General features: G+C 33.8%; 2 protein-coding genes across 2 annotated transcripts in view; one reads left to right on the forward strand and one right to left on the reverse strand.

Moving 5' to 3' along the window:
* LOC149785077 (prolyl 3-hydroxylase 1-like) overlaps window positions 1–2,016 on the forward strand; it is a 47,945-nt gene extending 45,929 nt beyond the window's left edge. The window contains exon 5 of the mRNA XM_089931255.1: window positions 1,686–2,016. The gene's annotated coding sequence lies outside the window, so the exon portion shown is untranslated. The remainder of the gene's footprint in view (window positions 1–1,685) is intronic.
* Window positions 1–16,773, reverse strand: part of LOC149785076 (prolyl 3-hydroxylase 1-like) — a 75,125-nt gene extending 58,352 nt beyond the window's left edge. The window contains exons 1-5 of the mRNA XM_089931273.1: window positions 16,519–16,773; window positions 16,342–16,482; window positions 12,748–12,900; window positions 10,781–10,952; window positions 7,121–7,246 (exon numbers count right to left, since the gene is read on the reverse strand). Of these exons, the coding sequence (XP_089787399.1) occupies window positions 7,121–7,246; window positions 10,781–10,952; window positions 12,748–12,900; window positions 16,342–16,482; window positions 16,519–16,773 (847 nt within the window). The remainder of the gene's footprint in view (window positions 1–7,120; window positions 7,247–10,780; window positions 10,953–12,747; window positions 12,901–16,341; window positions 16,483–16,518) is intronic.
* Window positions 16,774–19,122: the final 2,349 nt, after the last annotated feature.

A 19,122-nucleotide genomic window follows, 5' to 3' on the forward strand; every position in this document is an offset into this window, starting at 1 on the left:
TCTTACTGAGCACTTTATGATTCTAGTGAATAATAAATTTGAATAAGTAAATCCACCCAAAGTAAAACTGAAGACAATACAGTATTGATTCTGCTTCAGAAATTAAATGAGTACCATTCATTTAGTAAAGAAGATAATATACCCTTCTAAGGCAAAACAGCTCACAATGTTTTGGCTTGTCTCCATATTCCAAAAATGTCATAGTATTGAATTTTCAAAGTACATGTATTATGCAAGAATCAAATCCATGCCCAGTTTAAAAGCATTTATGTAATGTGTTGAATTTTGAGTAAGTATTGAACGTTAAAATCGAATACATTGTACATTAAAATTTTATTACAGTCAAGCCAGCAAGGTTTTATGTGAAGGTTTACTTTGACCCTTTACCATGTCAGTTTGTTAAATTTCATGGGAGAGGGAGAGGCCAGCATCTACAGCTAATTTAGAATTGACCTGGGCATCACAAAGCTGTCCTGGAAAAGTAAACATTAAGATGCTGACCATACCCATTTAATGAGAACGCCATGTCGAATAGTCATTTAACAGAAGGAAGTTGGTATGTGTCATATTTCTCAGATTCTAGGCTGTCAAAATCTTGTGGAAGAAATAATTATCTTGCTGGAAAAAAAATTAGGAATGGCTGATTATGACTGGATAGTTTAACTTAAGGCGTACACCCTGGAAGAAATGTTGAATTTATAGTAGCAACTTTTGCTGAATTTCCTCAGTCCGAAATTTTTCTGCAAGAGAGCAAGACTCATCTGACTCCGGGGAAAAACTAAAGAGTAGTTCTTTTCTCGTTAAGACAAGTAAGGGGACCAGGTGGCTGTCTTGTAGGCAAAGACAGGCCTTTAGTGCTAGGATGCACATTTTCTTGGAAAGAACAGCATACCGGTACACAATTTTAATTTTTCATGCAATTTTCTGTTTTGTTTGTTTTGTTTTATGCAAATGTATTTGATATGCCTAGGATCCATAATATCCATAGTTTATTTGATTTCATGGAAATCTGTTGATATGCTAGAGTTGTTTATGCAATTTATTTGTTTAATTTTATAGTTACTAGTTCATTGATAGAACTGAATGATTGCATGCAATCCAAATTTTCAGATGTGTATGATTTCATAAGGTTATATGAATTAATTTCCTTTGTCTGTTAGGATGATACTCATTATCATGAATTAATGATAATTGCATATTTATATTTGATTTTTTTTAATGCATAAAGAATTTTGTAGGTTAGGGATTGCCATGAGCTAGATGTTAGTAAATCTTATGCAATATTAATCGATAGCATGTATCATATTGAGTGGAACTGACTAGGTTGTATGTCTAAGGAATCATGTGGTAGCATATGCAGAGAGATATGGGAATATTTATTTATATACACCACTCACATTTAATCTATGGTCAGTTGCTGTGAAGCAAGGGTGATGACCTATTGAATTAAGTCAGACTTAGATGTACATTACAGGTGGCATATGTAACTAGAGATAATGATTGTACCTTACTCAAAATACAGTCTAAATTTGTAAGGACCATTAACCATTAAGGTCACCTTACGTCAGAATTTATGTGGTGTTTGGATAGCAACTTTATGCTTTCTGAGTAACAAAAGTGAGAGAATTTTATATACATATTGAAGGTGATACAAATAGAGACTGAGTGGTAATCTTGTTATTCAGGGAAACAGCTCTCTGGAACAGTCTGTGACAGTCCAAAAGATGAAAGTCCAGATAAGAGTTCAATCAGTTAGGACAGAAGGATAAAGAAAGATCAAACATATACATGTGAGGGTGGGAAGATGTGGGATACACAGAGACGAAGACGGGAAGTGACACTCAATGATGCAAATCAGGCATGGACATTGTGCTCATTTCACCACTCTCGTTATCATGATGAAATGAATCAATATGTGAACACTGCTATTGAAATTCTGTAAATGTAAATTTGTTTGAATTGAATCTAGCACTATTAGTTTATGTCACTGATTAAATTGTTATTTTATTGGCTAAAGTGGGCCTGTATTGTATTATTTCTTCTCAACAGTTAAGCTCAGTTCTCTGTTGATGTTCTATCTATCCATTCACACCGGGAAATAAAATTGAGGGAGGTCATCCTCTAGTTAACAATATCCAAATCTAATTAACCACCCCTCTTTACCAAGAAGGAACATCGTTACAATTAAATTATATAGTTTGCTAAAAGTCTATTCTTAGTCCTTGTCATGCTTTTGATTAATATATTTGCCTTTGAGTATCAGAACCTATTCATTTACTGCATAAAGAATGAGTGGAAGTCCCTTTTTGTTTAAATGTATTCTGTCCATATAGTCATGAGGTGTTCCAGCATCAAGTCAGACTTTGTATCAAATGTATTTTCAATGTCAATCATTTTGTGATCTCATTCACTGCAAAGCTGCTCTGTTGAGGCATTCAGGTTTCAAACAGCAGTGTCAGTTCTAGAAGAAACTGTGCTAGTGAATACCTTACAATCTGTGTTATCCAATTAGATGTTACTGTAAAACCTGTCTTGAAAGACCACTGCTATGTGAGACCACCTGTCTTGAGAGACCACACTCTCAATGCACAAATGTAATGATTATATAGCAGTATGACCTGTTATGAGAGACCACCTGTATTGAGAGGTCATATTTTGACAGGTTCTACTGTCTATAGATATATATATATATAGATATGATAAAAATTGTCTTCTATTTGTTAATCACAATGTTGGTGCTAATATCATTTCCTCCAACACTGATAATAATGTTTCTTGGATCACATCAAGCACATGACCAGTTACTGCCCTAGGTAATAATAATAATAATAATAATAACAATAATAATAATACTGACTTTATTTATCATTTTACTTTGGCCCAAAGTTTAAGATCTCTTTCACTGACATATTTAATAACTGAGTCCCCAATCAGCAGTGTTTGTTTTATTGAAATTTCCTGACATTTGAGGTGGATTGATTTTCTATCATGAGAAGAATCCTTGGTATTGGAAGAGCCAAGTGCTTCACTGCAAATATTAGAACAGTGATGCTCATCATTAAACAACATTATTGTGCCCTGAACTATCTCCACAGATTCATTCTTTTGATCTCCTTTAAATGATAACTGTGAAATAAACACTGATGACTTTGAAATGATGACTATAAGATGAACACTGATGACTTTCAAATGATGACTCGAAGATAAACACTGATGACTATACTCAGACAGCAAGTTCTGAAAATGTGTAACCAGGATATCAGTAGTCACATTTACATAAATAATACAGTAACTTTGCTACTAAGGAATTATGCAATGCTGCCAAGTGAGTGTGTGGACTTAAGATGTTTCCCATTCAATTTATTTGGAAACCCATTGCTGTTGGTAGGTGTTAGTGCTAGATTAGTTAAGAGAATACCTTGTACTGGAACCTAGATACACATCTTCTTGCCATTGGTGTCTATCATAAGGCATGAAAATACATATAAACACCCTTGTTCAACTAGAATTAACGTACCTCCAAAATATTTATAGTTTCATCCACCAGTAATTTGTGAAAATTTTATGTCACTAATAGTTTTGAAATGATTTATGAAAAAAAATGATTGAAAAGTCCAACAACCCAGTGTTTCATTGTGATTTTTCATAGTACAGAATATTGAATATTCCTTTTAAACTGTTTGATATACTGGGATAATCTTCCAGGAGACTTAAGATATCTGAATAATTGTTTCAACTTAATATTTCTTGAACTGGTATCACATTTTGTGGGTTTCTTTTAAAAATAACATTTTCTTTGGTACTTAACTTAAAATCAATGGTTGATTGCTATCATAAATGAATAATTGGTCTGTGAATTTTTAATTTGTTTCCAACAGTAGTCACTAAAATTGTGGAATGAAAGATTTGCTAAAATTTAATGATGTTAAAATATTGCCATTTACAATATCTGCTTTGGTCAACCGGCCTGCTTAGCTTTTTATCCCCATGCAATTAAAACCCAAACTAGAAACAGCATGTAGGTGGTGTATTGCAACATGTACTGGACAAGTGGCAAGCGTACGTGTTCAGCTTTGCATGAACAGTTTTAACTCTATTTGTTGTGTAATGTGAAAGCACTGTCTATGACAGGATGCTTTCTGTCACAGCTGGCCAGATTTGCATGAACAGTTTTAACTCTATTTGTTGTGTAATGTGAAAGCACTGTCTATGACAGGATGCTTTCTGTCACAGCTGGCCAGATTTGCATGAACAGTTGTAACTCTATTTGTTGTGTAATGTGAAAGCAGTGTCTATGACAGGATGCTTTCTGTCACAGCTGGCCAGATTCTCCAAAGTGGTTTTTGAGAATAAGTTGTTTAATTTTTTCCTCATTTTAGCAATGTTAGCCATATTGATGGCAAATCAGTGACAGCCCTTTATGCCAAGATGCTCTGGACCCAAATTTGGTCCCAAAACATTAACAAAAGCAATCATTGATGGACGAATGATGAATGATGGATGCAAGACTGTACCATAAGCTCAGTCGACCTTAAGTCCTAGTGAACAAATCTAAATTTGTAAATTAAACAGAAATATTGGTAAAAATGAATTTAAAAAGTCTAATTGGATCATCTACATATTAAAACAAGTTAACAAAATTCAATTTGTTTGCTAAAGATGAGTTTTGCTTAATAACTTAATCAACCTTTTTGGCTGAATTATTTTTTTCACAGAACAGAAAAATTCAAAATGTCACATGTTTGTTGGCAAAAAATATGCTAGAAAATAAGGTTAAAAACTGGAAAAAGATGAAAGTCAGGATCAGTTGCCCAAACCTTTGGCCCCTACTGGGGCATATGAATAACTAATTTGGTCTTTTTTGACTCAATAACTTTTCAGCTCGTAATGAATGGACAGAGAGACATCACAAACCCAGCCTCTGGGTGATGTAATATGATATATACTTGATAGGTTATTAACCCTGAATGTTCCAATTTACATCTTTGAAAATGCCTTTTATGCATTTTCAAAACTTCAATTTACTGGACATGGTAAAAACCAAATGCGCATCTATAACATTTTACAACAAATGATTGAAGAGTTCCTCCACTGCCAAAAATTTCAGTAATTTAACTCTACACACTAAGTTTTGTGTCAGATAAAGTACAAGTACTGTTTATGTTTTTTTTTCTCTGTCTCTGATCTAATGTTGCTTTTGACAATTCCCAAAATGGACATGTGAAGGGTCTGTTTTAAGACATGGCTTGGGGATGTGTAGGGTCTATTCTAAGACATAACATCGCCATGCATATTGTTTATTCAAAGACATGGCATGTGCATGAGTACTGCCTATTCTAAGATATAACACAGGCATACATAGGGTCTATTCTAAGACATGGCATAGGCAAATGAAGAGTTTATTCTAAGACAAAACATGGGTATATATAGTGTCTATTCTATTCTATGACATAATGTTGGCATTTGTAGGGTGTATTCTAAGACATAACTTAGGCATGAATACTGTCTCTTCAAAAACATGGCATGTGGATAAATACTGTCTGTTCAAAGAAATGGCATGTGCAGGAGTATTGTCTAATCAAAGACATGGCATGGGCATGTGTAGGATCTATTCTAAGACATAACATAGGCATGTGTACTGTGTAATCAAAGACAACATAGGCATGTGTACTGCCTAATCAAAGACATAACATAGGCATGTGTAGGATCTATTCTAAGACATAACATAGGCATGTGTACTGTCTTATCAAAGACATAACATAGGCATGTGTACTGTCTAATCAAAGACATGGCATAGGCATGTGTAAAGTCTATTCTAAAACATGGTATGGGCATGTGTACTGTCTATTCCAAGCAAAACATGAGCATATATACATGTCTAAGACATGACATGGGCATGTAGGCATCTATTTCAAGACATGTCATGGGCATGGGTTGTGTCTATTCTAAGAAATAACATGGGCATGTGTAGGGTCTAATATAAGAAATAACATGGGCATGTGTAGGGTCTAATATAAGACATAACATGGGCATGTATAGGGTCTAATATAAGAAATAACATGGGCATGTATAGGGTCTAATATAAGACATAACATGGGTATGTATAGGGTCTAATATAACAAATAACATGGGCATGTATAGGGTCTAATATAAGACATAACATGGGCATGTATAGGGTCTAATATAAGAAATAACATGGGCATATATAGGGTCTAATATAAGACATAACATGGGCATGTATAGGGTCTAATATAAGAAATAACATGGGCATGTATAGGGTCTAATATAAAACATAACATGGGCATGTATAGGGTCCAATATAAGAAATAACATGGGCATGTGTAGGGTCTAATATAAGACATAACATGGGCATGTATAGGGTCTAATATAAGACATAACATGGGCATGTATAGGGTCTAATATAAGACATAACATGGGCATGTATAGGGTCTAATATAAGACATAACATGGGCATGTATAGGGTCTAATATAAGAAATAACATGGGCATGTATAGGGTCTAGTATAAAACATAACATAAGCATATGCAAAGTCTTATCTAAGACATGGAATTGCCATGTGTACTATTCAAAGATATGTTATCACAGGATTCATACTAATTTCTAAAACAAAAATATACCAAACATTAATTAAATGCACAAAACTTGCTCATCAGATTTTCCTGACATACCTTTTTTTTCTCTAAATTTCTCCAATAAATGGGTCTTTGACTGTGAAAGGTAAGACAGCTTTTATGATTGTTTTGTAGATTTAAGACATGTTTATTGCTTTTCAAAAGATTTCCATGAATAAATGAAAAATGAGATCCAATACAAATATATGAATATACAGGAATTTTCTTATGAGCTTCCTTATAATTGCATGGCTATGCATTGCAGTGGGTGGATTTTCATTCACCATGGTGCTTGCAGAAATCTGGACCTTGCTTGATAGTATTTAGTACATTCCAATAATAATCATAAATTTAAATCTTAACTTCTAAGAAATTTAATTTCATAACTGTAACTCAATTTTTTTTGTAATTCTACTGCCTAACTGAAAACAAAGTTTCTCCATAGACTTTTGGTCACTAACTGAATTATATTTTGATCTTGTACTTACCATGGAAGTATGTACACTGGAGATAATTGTAGTGTTCACTGACAAAATTGGGCTTAAACTCTTCACCAAAGACACTCAATTTCTCCTCACATTTGTATTGACAAATCAAAACAACTAGGAAATGGTCTGAAAAAGAAATGTTTACTGATGAAGTTATGAGTGAATGTACACTTACAATTTTACAAAAATAATTCTACATCAATTTAAATTCATTTTTCTCAAGTTGTGCAGAACCAATAATTAACACATCAGTAATTTCCAGAGGCAGGTAATATAATTAGATGGTGCAATGCTATATCAAATATAGGTCAGACAACACATTTTAAACTATATACACTGAACCAGATTAGTTCTCTAGGTAGGTCTAGAACTAAATTTATAAGACAGAAAAGTTGTTTTCATGCAAGGTAACCTTGATCATGGACTTGTTTTTAGCCCAACATCAAAAGGTTTCATTTTTTTACCACAGTGTATTAATTACCATCGATTCTGGTGAAGGTGGTCGATAATTTACATTTTGTTCAGAAAAAAATTGTAGCTTTCAGTCACAGTGACCTTAAACTTTGATGCCAACATAAATAAGCTAGCAACATCGTAAGTCCAAATTTCATGACCTTATCCTCTAATAGTTTGATTCCAAAATGGATAGTTTTATTTAACCCAAACTTAATGCTATCTACAAAGTTTAATCTATGGTTGAGATCTAGAACTAATGGTGCTGTGTGGAAACTATCTATCTTCTCTCAGTTCACCCTAAAAATATTTAGACTAAATTTGCCATGCTTCTTCCTTATTCCGTGTGCAAGCCATATGCAACAGTGACTGTAGATAGTGTAAAATTTAAGTTATTGTGCACAAACGAAGAATGTAACAGACAGACTGACAACCAACATCATATGATAACATGCTGTACATTATGACAGGCATATAAAAAGAAAAAGCCTGGATACAGAAACATGTTAATGCATTGAACTGTCCCTTGTTGTGACCTTGACCTTGAATCAGGTGGGATGTTTGTGAACACACAAGACATTGACAATATATCTAACAGGATAGGTTCATTAAAATCTTAATGAGCTCAAAATGGATACCTATATACAGATAGAAGTCAATGATTTATATTTGTCCTTGCTATGACCTTGAGACAGAGGTGTGACTATGGTATGTGACATGCTGTCAATTCGTGACATATGACTGCTTAAAGTTTCATAAAAATATCTTGAGTGAATCAAAAGATCTACTCTGGACATTGGTACAAGTGAGAATACCATTTTCCCTGGATGTGATCTTCACTTTGATGTAAATGACATGGTTGTAATAGTGCAATACACATTATATGCATGGTATACAAATGGTTAAATTTCATTATAATATATTCGATGCTTCAAAGGTTATAGTCCTGACAAAAATGCATTTGCATTTGTGGTGGAAAGGATGGCTACGGTAAGTGCCACGCTGTTTAGTCCTGACTTCGGTAAAGATAAAAAGTGTATATTTCCAGTGGAAAAAAAAGTTACTCCTCAAAAGAATTAGAACCAATAACTACATTTTTCCTTCCCGTGACCTTGACTTCGAAGAGAGGGGATTTGCTATAGAGTACAAAACACCTTCAAATGTAGACCTCGAAGTGGAAGGTCGAGGCTAAAGCATGTGAAACATAATATTTAGTCCTGATATTGACGTACGCATATTATCATATATATATATATATATATATATATATATATATATATATATATATATATCTTTTTGGACGCTGCATGGCTAACTAATATCTATCTTTTTGGCAGCTGCATGGTTCACTGTCTTATATATATATATATATATATATATATATATATATATATATATATATATATATATATATATATACCACAGTGTTGGCCAATTCTGCGCATCCTGTAATTCTGAGTAAAGACACGTCATTTCTGTAAAAACATTGGTTGGATCAGATGTTGCTTTGGGTCCAAAATCTCATTAGTATCAAGAAAGAACGATTGACCTTCAATTATGGAAAGTGATATTCATTAAGTGTACAAAAATATCCCACATTTCTATTCTAAATGCACGTAAAATGTGATTGCTAAATGCCAACATGAAGACCCACTCCATGACCTTCTTGAACTTGTAATCCAGAAAAACCTATTTAATGTTTATCTTTTAGACTCGTACAAATAAATACCTTATTTAAAAGATGGAAGTGTTTACCTTAGACTAATACTGCATATTGATCCAAGTTTCTAATTTTGCAATAAGTTGTCACACACCAACTTTATCATCTGCTATCCAACTTGTCAACTTGCCGTTCGAGCGAGATTCGAAAGAAATTACCCGGCGCATAGACTGTTTCTAAATTCTTTAGTATTTTTCCCATAAATGAGATGGTGTAAACACATTACATCCAATTCATTGTTGTTTCTCTTCAACATAATAGCTTATAGCTTTAATAAAATGTTACACTTTTACTAATTTGTTAACAAGATCGTTTTAGTTTGCTTAATATCTCTTACCATTTGTTGGTATTATTATGTTGAATTTTTAAAAACCAGCTATGAACCTGACCTAATTGCTTTTCCATAGCCCAGTGCATGCATATCTTTTCGAAGCTATTCACAGAATAGGCCGATATATCACGAGTCATGAAAACACACGGGTGTTATCCCGTGTGTCCAAAATTAATATTATTTTGAGGAGAATATTCCTGTGAGAATTGCCTCTTTTCAAATGGTAAGCATTGCAGTATCTTATTTTCCTCAATCAGTCGAATTCGGAATGCGTTTTGCGTCAATATTGGTGATGGAAACCTTGCATGCACAGAAAAGCACGATAGGGGTGTATATTGGCAATAAAGTTCTCTGCAACCATTCAAGGTCCAGATATTAAGAGACACCCACCCACCCTTAAAAAACCGAAATAAACAATGCACGAGAATTATTTTATAAAATGATAATCTTATATATAAACCGTTGAACAGACAAGTCAGTGTTCCTTGTCCAGAATAGCCAGTGATCCTTATGGAAATCAAACCAGCAGTACACCTTTTTCCTACCCATCTTTTCTTTCGACTGCTACAACCAATCCAAAAATGAGATCATACATGTCATTCGTGTTCAACACATGCAAGCATTCGCATATTTGTCTTACATAATGTCGTGAAGTAAATTTATTCCACTTTTGACAAAGAATCATTAAGCTATTTTCACACTAATACAGCCAAAAATATGACTGTCTTGGATTGCAGATCTTCACATATATTTACTGCTAGTCTTCTGAAACATATGCCGCGGTTCTGGCAGCTAAACGGATTGGAAGAAATCATGACTGAAGAATTTTTACAGAGTACAAACAATTAAATATTTCAGCAAAAATCTTGTAAATTATACAACTCATAACCGGGCTAAATAGCATGAAACAAAAATAAGTACTCTTTTACACCATTTAGGATAACATTTCTACTTTTGTTTTCCTAAAATTAGTTTCATCAGTACCCTAAAACCACTTGCACACTAGAACGAGCTTGCCTTTGCATCAGTTGTTCAGCAATCAAGTAAACCATACATTTGAGCATGCCCAAAATGAATCAAGTACCCGCCACAGCATTTGTGTCCACAATAAATCAAGTACCTAACATAACATTCGTGCCCACAATAAACCAAGTACCTGCTACAGCATTAGTAAAGTCTGGATGCCCTTTGTGACTGTACGGCCCCTCACAGGCAGCTCGGCATTTTTCTTCCTCTTCAAAATACAGCCTCAGTGATTCCTCCATGTGTTGAATGGTACTTGTCCAATCTGAGGCACGGTATGCATGTAAACCGCTTGCATAGGAATTCTGAGAATAATAATGTGTCGCGAAAATGTTTTAACAGTCTAACATTAAAACGTTTTCGTTCCACAATTATCTGCGTTTTGCTCTTACCATTTGTACAGTTTGCATTTAAAGGAAGAGCGTTTATTAAAATAATCTCTCGTGGGTAAGATACAATTTGGCATTTCTGCGAATTAATTTTCCACTTTTTCAAATATTCTGCAGTTTTGAGGCATGTTACTTCTTTAAATTTTCTTTATGTTTATCTTATAGGTAACAAAAGCGATTGAAACATTAGAAGAAAAAAATAAAAAATGTGTCAATTAGAAGGACTTGTGCTTGGACCTTGTGTGGACATTTTACATGTCTAAGTATCCTTTCAGATGAAATAGGGTTGTGTATCGAAAGCTTCCAAAGCTACGTCTGAAGAACTCTACTGTAAAGGACCGATCGTTTAAAAAAATCTTTTGGGGAGAGGGAGGCCTTGGTGTCATCCATTAATTATGTCAACAAAATGGGGGGGGAGGGGGTTTGAAGAAGTTTGACAATTGTTGACATGGGGGAGGGGGGAGTTCAAGATAAATTGACGTCAACAATGTTATTTTTTACAATAAATTTAATAAATCAAAAAATAGGAAATTAGCCGGTGCGTTGGTATGGCACACACTCGCTCGCCCGTCAACAGCCCATCAGTTTAATCCTAAACCGGTTGAGCTCTTGCCAAGGAAGTCATAGTCTTGCATCATCATATTTTGTTTTTATTCAATGTAGATTGTAGACTGTAGACAGATTAACCACATATAGTATTAATCTGAAGAAATTAATGAATGAGCCACTACGCCCATTATAACAATTGAGGAACATTTGGCTTTCCCATGGGAAAATGATAGAAGCTAGAATATAAAGTCTCGATTTTTTCACGAATTCAAAGTGTTATAGTCAATTTGAAATCTGTTAAACAAGTAAAAAAAAATGTATTAAAATTTATTTGTAGACCTTTTAATTTCGATAATTCTATTTTTAACATAAAAGCCAGCCGTATAAAATATTGTTAGTTTGGGGGGGGGTAAAAAAATTTTGACATAATTTTATTAGGAGGGTCACTGAAAGTTTGACAGTTGTTGACGGGGAGGGGGGGGGGTAAAAAATTGCCTAAATATTGTTGACATAATTAATGGACGTCCCCCTTGAATTTCCACCGAATTTTATAATTTGTTTCTCATTGCAATTTCTTCACAACTAATATAATGCACCGAAGCAGTTATTTTTCTACAAATCAGAGCAAAAATATTTGTCAAGTCATATGGAGGTAATCATTATTTTAAAAATCCCAGTCACCCTCCCCGACCGCTGAAAATTAAATGGACAATCCCTAATATTAGAATACTTGCACAAAGCAAGATGTTAAATGACCTACGCACAAAATAGAAGCAAATAAAAATATAATATCTGAAAAAATGAATTGGTTTTACTCATATATCTTTTAATAACACAGATTATTGACTGTACGTTTATGACTTCATTCAATTAATATGTTATGTAAGAGGAACAGGATTGCATATTCAATAAAACATCCAGTTCACAATGGGTGGATCGCTGTCTTCATCCACCCTATAAGAAGGAACCCTGCCTCGGTACGGAGTTTTGTGTGACTAAAACAACTGGCAACTGCATTACTCTGTATACCGAATTACTGTAGTTTTTTGGAAAGATCTATACAAAACAGGAAAGTTAAATAAAATTATTTCATCCTTAAAGCTAAGTCAAGAATGTGAAAATTATCATGACTGAATGAGACATTTAAGATGCTGCTTCCTACTTGATAGGCATTTCTCTCCAGATCCTTAAAGTCTTCATCTGTGACACCTTCCAGCCCCCTGTAGTACTTCAGATTATCAATAATCCTCTGCTCATCCTGATGCGTGATGAAATATGTGTAGGTTGCAGCCGCGGCTTCCTTGTTCTTCCCTAACTGAGAAAAAAAGAATTAAGATAAGGAAATTACAACAAGACCCGTCTTCTCAGACCACTTTTGTAAGTGCGGACACTGAGTACTGAGGTATCATCTGTGTCATAATAGTAAATACAAGCACATTTAATAATGTAATATGATAAAGTGGTAACTGGCTCTATCCTATAGGAAGGAACCCTGCCTCGGCACATATATTTTGTGTGGCTAAAACAGCATCACTCAAAAAACGCAAATTAAGTAAAGTTTATCTAAGCTGATAATGAGGGACGTCACGGTAAATGACCATTGCACAGTCACAGTAAAATAAAGTGTCGTAGTAATACCTAGTATCAAATATTAACGGATACAATTAGCAATAAATAATTATTTAATATTATTATATCATCATCAAAATCATCCCTAATACAATCAAAGTGACGAAAATACTGATGGCTTGGAGGATTTAATGAAAGTACTGAGAATGCTGATGGCTTGGATAATTGAATTAATTTACTGAAAATACTAATGTCTTCGATAATTGAATAAATGTACTGAGAATACGGATGGCTTGAATAACTGAAAGTACTGAGAATACTGATGGCTTGGATGTATGTCTCGAGATAGCTTGGAAGAGCGAATCAAAAGTATTGAGAATAATAATGGCTTGGGAGATCGAATAAAAAATATTGAGAATACTAATGGCTTGGGAGATCGAATCAAAAGTATTGAGAATACTAAAAGCTTGGAGGATTAGATCAAAGTATAGAGAATACTAATGAATTGGAGGATTGAATCAAAGTACTGGCAATACTAATGGCTTGGAGGATTGAATCAAAGTACTGAGAATAATAATAATGGCTTGGAGTATTTGATTAAAGTACTTTCAGTATTGATAGCTTGTAGAACTGAATCAAAGTACTAAGAATGTTCATGGCTTGGGAGATTCAATTAGAGCACTGAGAATGGTAATGGCTTGCAGGATTGAATCAAAATATTGAGAATGTTGATAGCTTGGAGGAATGAATCAAAGTAACGAAAAAATACTGATGGCTTGATGTGATACTAATTTGCACAATACCAGATGCACAACCTCCTGAGCTACAGCTAAAGAGATGGACCAGAGAGACATACTAGCATTAACCGAATTCCATGAAGATGTTACGCATCCGAACACGGGCCTTGTAAACAGCTTGCAGGGCACTTTAAAATAGAATATGCATGGTAATTTAAATATTGTTCTATAAAAGCAGGCAGAAGGCTGAGATTAAACCTTTTTGACGATTTTGATGTAGTGATTGAAGTGTACTGAAGTTTGTTTAGACATTCCTATACTTAAACTATTGACAAAGAACTATTCGCAACCATCAGAAATATTATGATACTTCTTTAGATATAAAAAAAAAGATCTGGATGTTGCTAGTTTGACACAACAAATACATACTTCGGTGAGTAAAAAAAAACTTAATAACCAAACATTCATTCAGGTTATCTTTTATCAGATTAGTTTTTCACGGCATTTATATAAGGTTGTATGTTTGCATGTATGTATGTATGTATGTATGTCTTCCTTTCTCCCTCTTTATATATATATATATATATATATATATATATATATATATATATATATATATATATATATATATATATATATATATATATATATATATTAAAAATAACATGGCATTAAAAATGTTGGTATAAAGCTAATGGATATACCAATACTATTGGTATATCGAATTGTGATCCGCTCATGGCGCTATAATACGAATATATAAACATACTTTCAACTGTAGGCCTATAGATCAATGATGAATTTCCACTCATTAATCATCAATGATGTATGAAAATAATGATAAAGTATTAATAGTCCCCGTTTTCTGCATGAATTTAAATGATACACAATTTCATCGCCATCCTTTCTTTTTTCCGTTCTTTTCTCCCCTATCATGCATAAGGGGATGAAAACCTTAAAATTGATCTTACACCAAGTAACATACAAGAATATGGTTAGTCTTAACCGTATGTTTATACTTTCCTTGGGATCTATCTACAGTGTTCATAATATCAATGATACATAGCTGCAATAGCCAGTCGACATTATAAGTTAAATTTGTCGGTTACGAGGCACACATATAGTAACGTATCCAGTGTTTTGTATTTTTTTTTGTAGCTTTTGTTTCTTAAACAAAGAAGACGATGACTGCACTTGATCTGCTTACTGATAAGTGTACCTAGCACGATGGATATAACAGCCGATTTACGAATGAAACGGATTAAGTGATGGGAAATATCTACGCTGGGACACAAGTGTTAGCTGACCAGATTTTTAACAACGTGTGAGACGAATAGAGAGAGAGAAACATGAACTTTGTCCTATTTGATTGCATGTTACTTGTTTTGTTTTAGCTTTTTCTTATAAATGAACATTAAATGTAAACAGGTTTACTAGAGCCAAGAACTAAATAACTAGTAAATAGGTTTGTTTGATGTAGAAATGCTTATGTATTAAATGGATAGTGCTTAGACCAAAGCACAGGCCAGAGAGCCCATGTATATACTTGAATAAATGTTTTGAACCCATACAATAGACTTTTCTTTTTTGAGCCTCTATTCTCTCTGTGAGGTTTGTTTTAGAACATTCTGTCGTCTTTTCTGTGTGTTTAAACGTGTATTTGTATGTTTGTCCCTATCTACCATTTGTCCTTACAAATACATTAAAATCCCTATAAAATGTTTTGACCCTATAAACCTCATGACGTCACCCAAAGTTCAATTCCCATTGACATCCAGGTGACATTCCCATGTTCAATTTCCATTGACGACAAAGTGCAAACCCCATATTTTAACGTTAAAGTCCCATTGACGTTAAAGTACCGGTCCTGTTCAATTTCCATGTTCAATTCCCCTTGACGCTCTACAGTTCCATCCATGTTAAAATTTCCCATGTTAAATTCCCCTTGACGCCAGAGTGCATCGACTGTTTCTGCATGGTAATTCCCCTTGACGCTAGGGTGACCCCATATACTACTGACATTGACACTGCTCAGCATTGCTAAACAATACATTGCCGTGTAAGACATCCTTCGTCCAATTTTACAAAGCAGTGGATCATAATGTACAATGCTATGTAGATGGTTTTCACCTTGAAACTACTGAGTTGTTTCAGCAAGGAAACAGTATTCAGCAGTGAATTATGTCACACTAGATTTAAGAATTCATACTGTATTTACCTTCAAATATAAATTGTTCAAAAATATGTAGTGTTATGCAGTATATATTGCGCAACATTGTTTAAAATAATTATATATATATATATATATATATATATATATATATATATATATATATATATATATATATATATATATATAAGAAAATAAAACATAATTATGTTTTTAAAATACTTTGACATGCTAGGCCGAACAAAACAAGGGTCTGGTGCCTTATTCAACACATGTTTACCTTGAAATAGCAAAATTGAAGATAGTCGTATGGCATCCGATCCTCAAACTTTTTCTCCACTAGAAGTGGCGCCGATATCTTAGCGCGTTTTCCTAATTTCTCTATTTTGCATCTCCGGAGACAATCAGAAATTTCCACAAGCTGCTGGTAGTAAATTAATTCGAAATCAATGTCAACTGCCTCTGCAAAAGTCACACTCTTCTTACATTTAAGGCGACAATGTGTGACAGCTTCCACATAAAGTTTGTAATCTTGAATAGATCTGTTCAAGTACGATGCACAAGCAAACCAGTTGCCATCTTGGTATGCGTCTATTCCTTTTTCATATAATATCTCGTATGTGGATGAAGGATCGTCTGGCAGACATTTCACAAGACTGAAACAGACTATGGAAAGTATGGAAATTGTGGTACATCCAAACGTATAAGCCATTTTTCAGCTTTGGTCTAGTTTCTCCGTGTCACAAACTACTCATTAGGAAGAAAATAGACGATGCACAAAGTTTAAAGAACAATAGTTCAACGTAAATATTTTTTTATAAAACCTAATAAATAACAAGGCTCACTATATAAAAGAAAAAAGAAAAAATGACCTCCGAAAGTTTGGTTCTCCAATGCAATATGTTGTTATTGTACTGTACTCCGAGACTGAATGCCTCACGAGAACCTCTGCTTTCCCTTAAATATTCGGAACACGGAGGAAAATCCACGTGGCATGTTGATTGTTAGAATTACATGATTTATGAGTCAAATGCAGCAATAACGTGTGGCAGGGATTAAGATAAATGCAATAAACTGACAACGAACAGTGAAAAACTAGTAACTAGCTAGCCTGAGCACTTTCGACCCTTTAAAGAGTCTTTTTCAAAGGCAAATACAAAACATTTACAAGACAAACAAATAAAACAGCAAAAACGGTTATGTTTGCGAAACTTTACATTGCTGTTTCTACGGGCTTCGCATTGCTCGTTGTCAGTTTATTGCATATATATATATATATATATATATATATATATATATATATATATATATATATATATATATATATATATATATATATATAAAGTGGAAAAGAATTAAATTAAAGAATCTGACTCTTTAAAAAATTATCACCAAACATGTAAACTTGAAATTATAGTAAAACAGTACCCTCTCTCTCTCTCTCTCTCTCTCCGAATAACATGTGACAGGTTTGTTTTGTTTTATTCTCTTGGTTAATACAATTGTAAAATGACTCTAACTAATAATTATTATGCTGGTCACAGTGTATCTGTTTAAAGCCATGGAATCTGTGTATACATTTTTGGAAATGTTCAGAAAGTGAGTACATATTAATATGTGACCTCACTCTCCATCAAAATTTCTACTTGTCAGTTAACTTCATATTTAAGCCAAAACCTATATTTTAGAATATTGTCTATTCTAATCTGTGGCAATAAAATCAAAACGCATGAAACATAAACTACATTGTAACTTGCAATTAACCGAATTACCCGACAAAGAAGACGAGGTCATATGATGTTGAAAGTGGTTTCATATCAACTGCCACGGTCTGCAGGCCTACGTGGCTTAGTATTAATATATTTCATTTAAATCGCCTGCTTTTTTACATACAGTTCTTAGATGTTTAATACAATTAGGAAATAAACAAAAAGAATCCAGCCAGAATCGTTATCTCATCAAGTAAAAGCATTAAAGTCAACCGTGAAATTAACGGAATTTGTTGATTCACGTATATAAGTATGCATATATCCCCAAGGCAAAGATGAACGTTAGCTAGTACCTGAGAAAATCTGATCGCGAACACCGAGTTCTTTCCTCCACGCAAGCCGATTAGCATTAGAATATATATTACTATGGATCGCAACTATTGTACTCTGAAAAAATACCCAGTTTGTAACAACAGGTTAATGACATGTTCAGAACACATTATTATTATTATTATTATTATTGTTATTTGAGATGCCCGCATTGCTGAATTCGTAATTTTGCGAGAGGTTGCATCGTGGAGTTTTTGTTCCTAAACCTTAAATATTAACATGTAATCAGTACGTGATTACACATCTACGTGTATGTGTGACAGTGTTTGTGCGCGTGAAGAGAAAGACATAGCCAGAAAGTTTCTGTGTGTGTGTGTGTGTGTGTGTGTGTGTGTGTGTGTGAAGAAAAGTATATAATCAATAGGTCGAAATGAGATAAATATTGTATTAAATTATTTCATGCTTTTATGCTGTGCAAGGGTGTGAGCTTCAAATTATGCTGTGTGTGAAAAAAAAAGAAGCATGTAATTGTTGGTGTGTTCGAAAGTTTGAGTGAAAATATTAATTATTGTGATTGCGTGAAAAGATAGGAACAGAAGGACAGAGAAACAGACAACGCATTATCAGTAAGTTCGGATGTTTGGAATCAAATATTATTTCAGGAGTGGTGCTAACACCAAGACTTTATGCATAAGAGGGGTGGGTACGAGAGGGAAAAGAGAGAAGCAACAGTCATAGAAAGACAGTAAAAGAGAGAAATTAGTAGATGTTTGATTTTTACCTGTTGAATTAAAGATTTGATGAAGATGCATCTATGCAGATTACTTGTTCATATATGCTCATTTATGTTGGTTGTTCACAAACACCACTTTAGAGAATTCTATCTTGTATACATGTTCAAACACATTTTGCCATTGAGGGATAGTAACCAGTTATCTTGCCTTTAAATTTATAGTTGACAGCATAGGCACGGGCAAAAAATTGATTGCATCTTTATTTTGCTTTACAAAATATTTCAATCG

Source organism: Sinohyriopsis cumingii, chromosome 13, assembly GCF_028554795.1.
Source record: "Sinohyriopsis cumingii isolate HCF-2022 chromosome 13, ASM2855479v2, whole genome shotgun sequence".
Lineage (NCBI taxonomy): Eukaryota > Metazoa > Mollusca > Bivalvia > Unionida > Unionidae > Sinohyriopsis > Sinohyriopsis cumingii.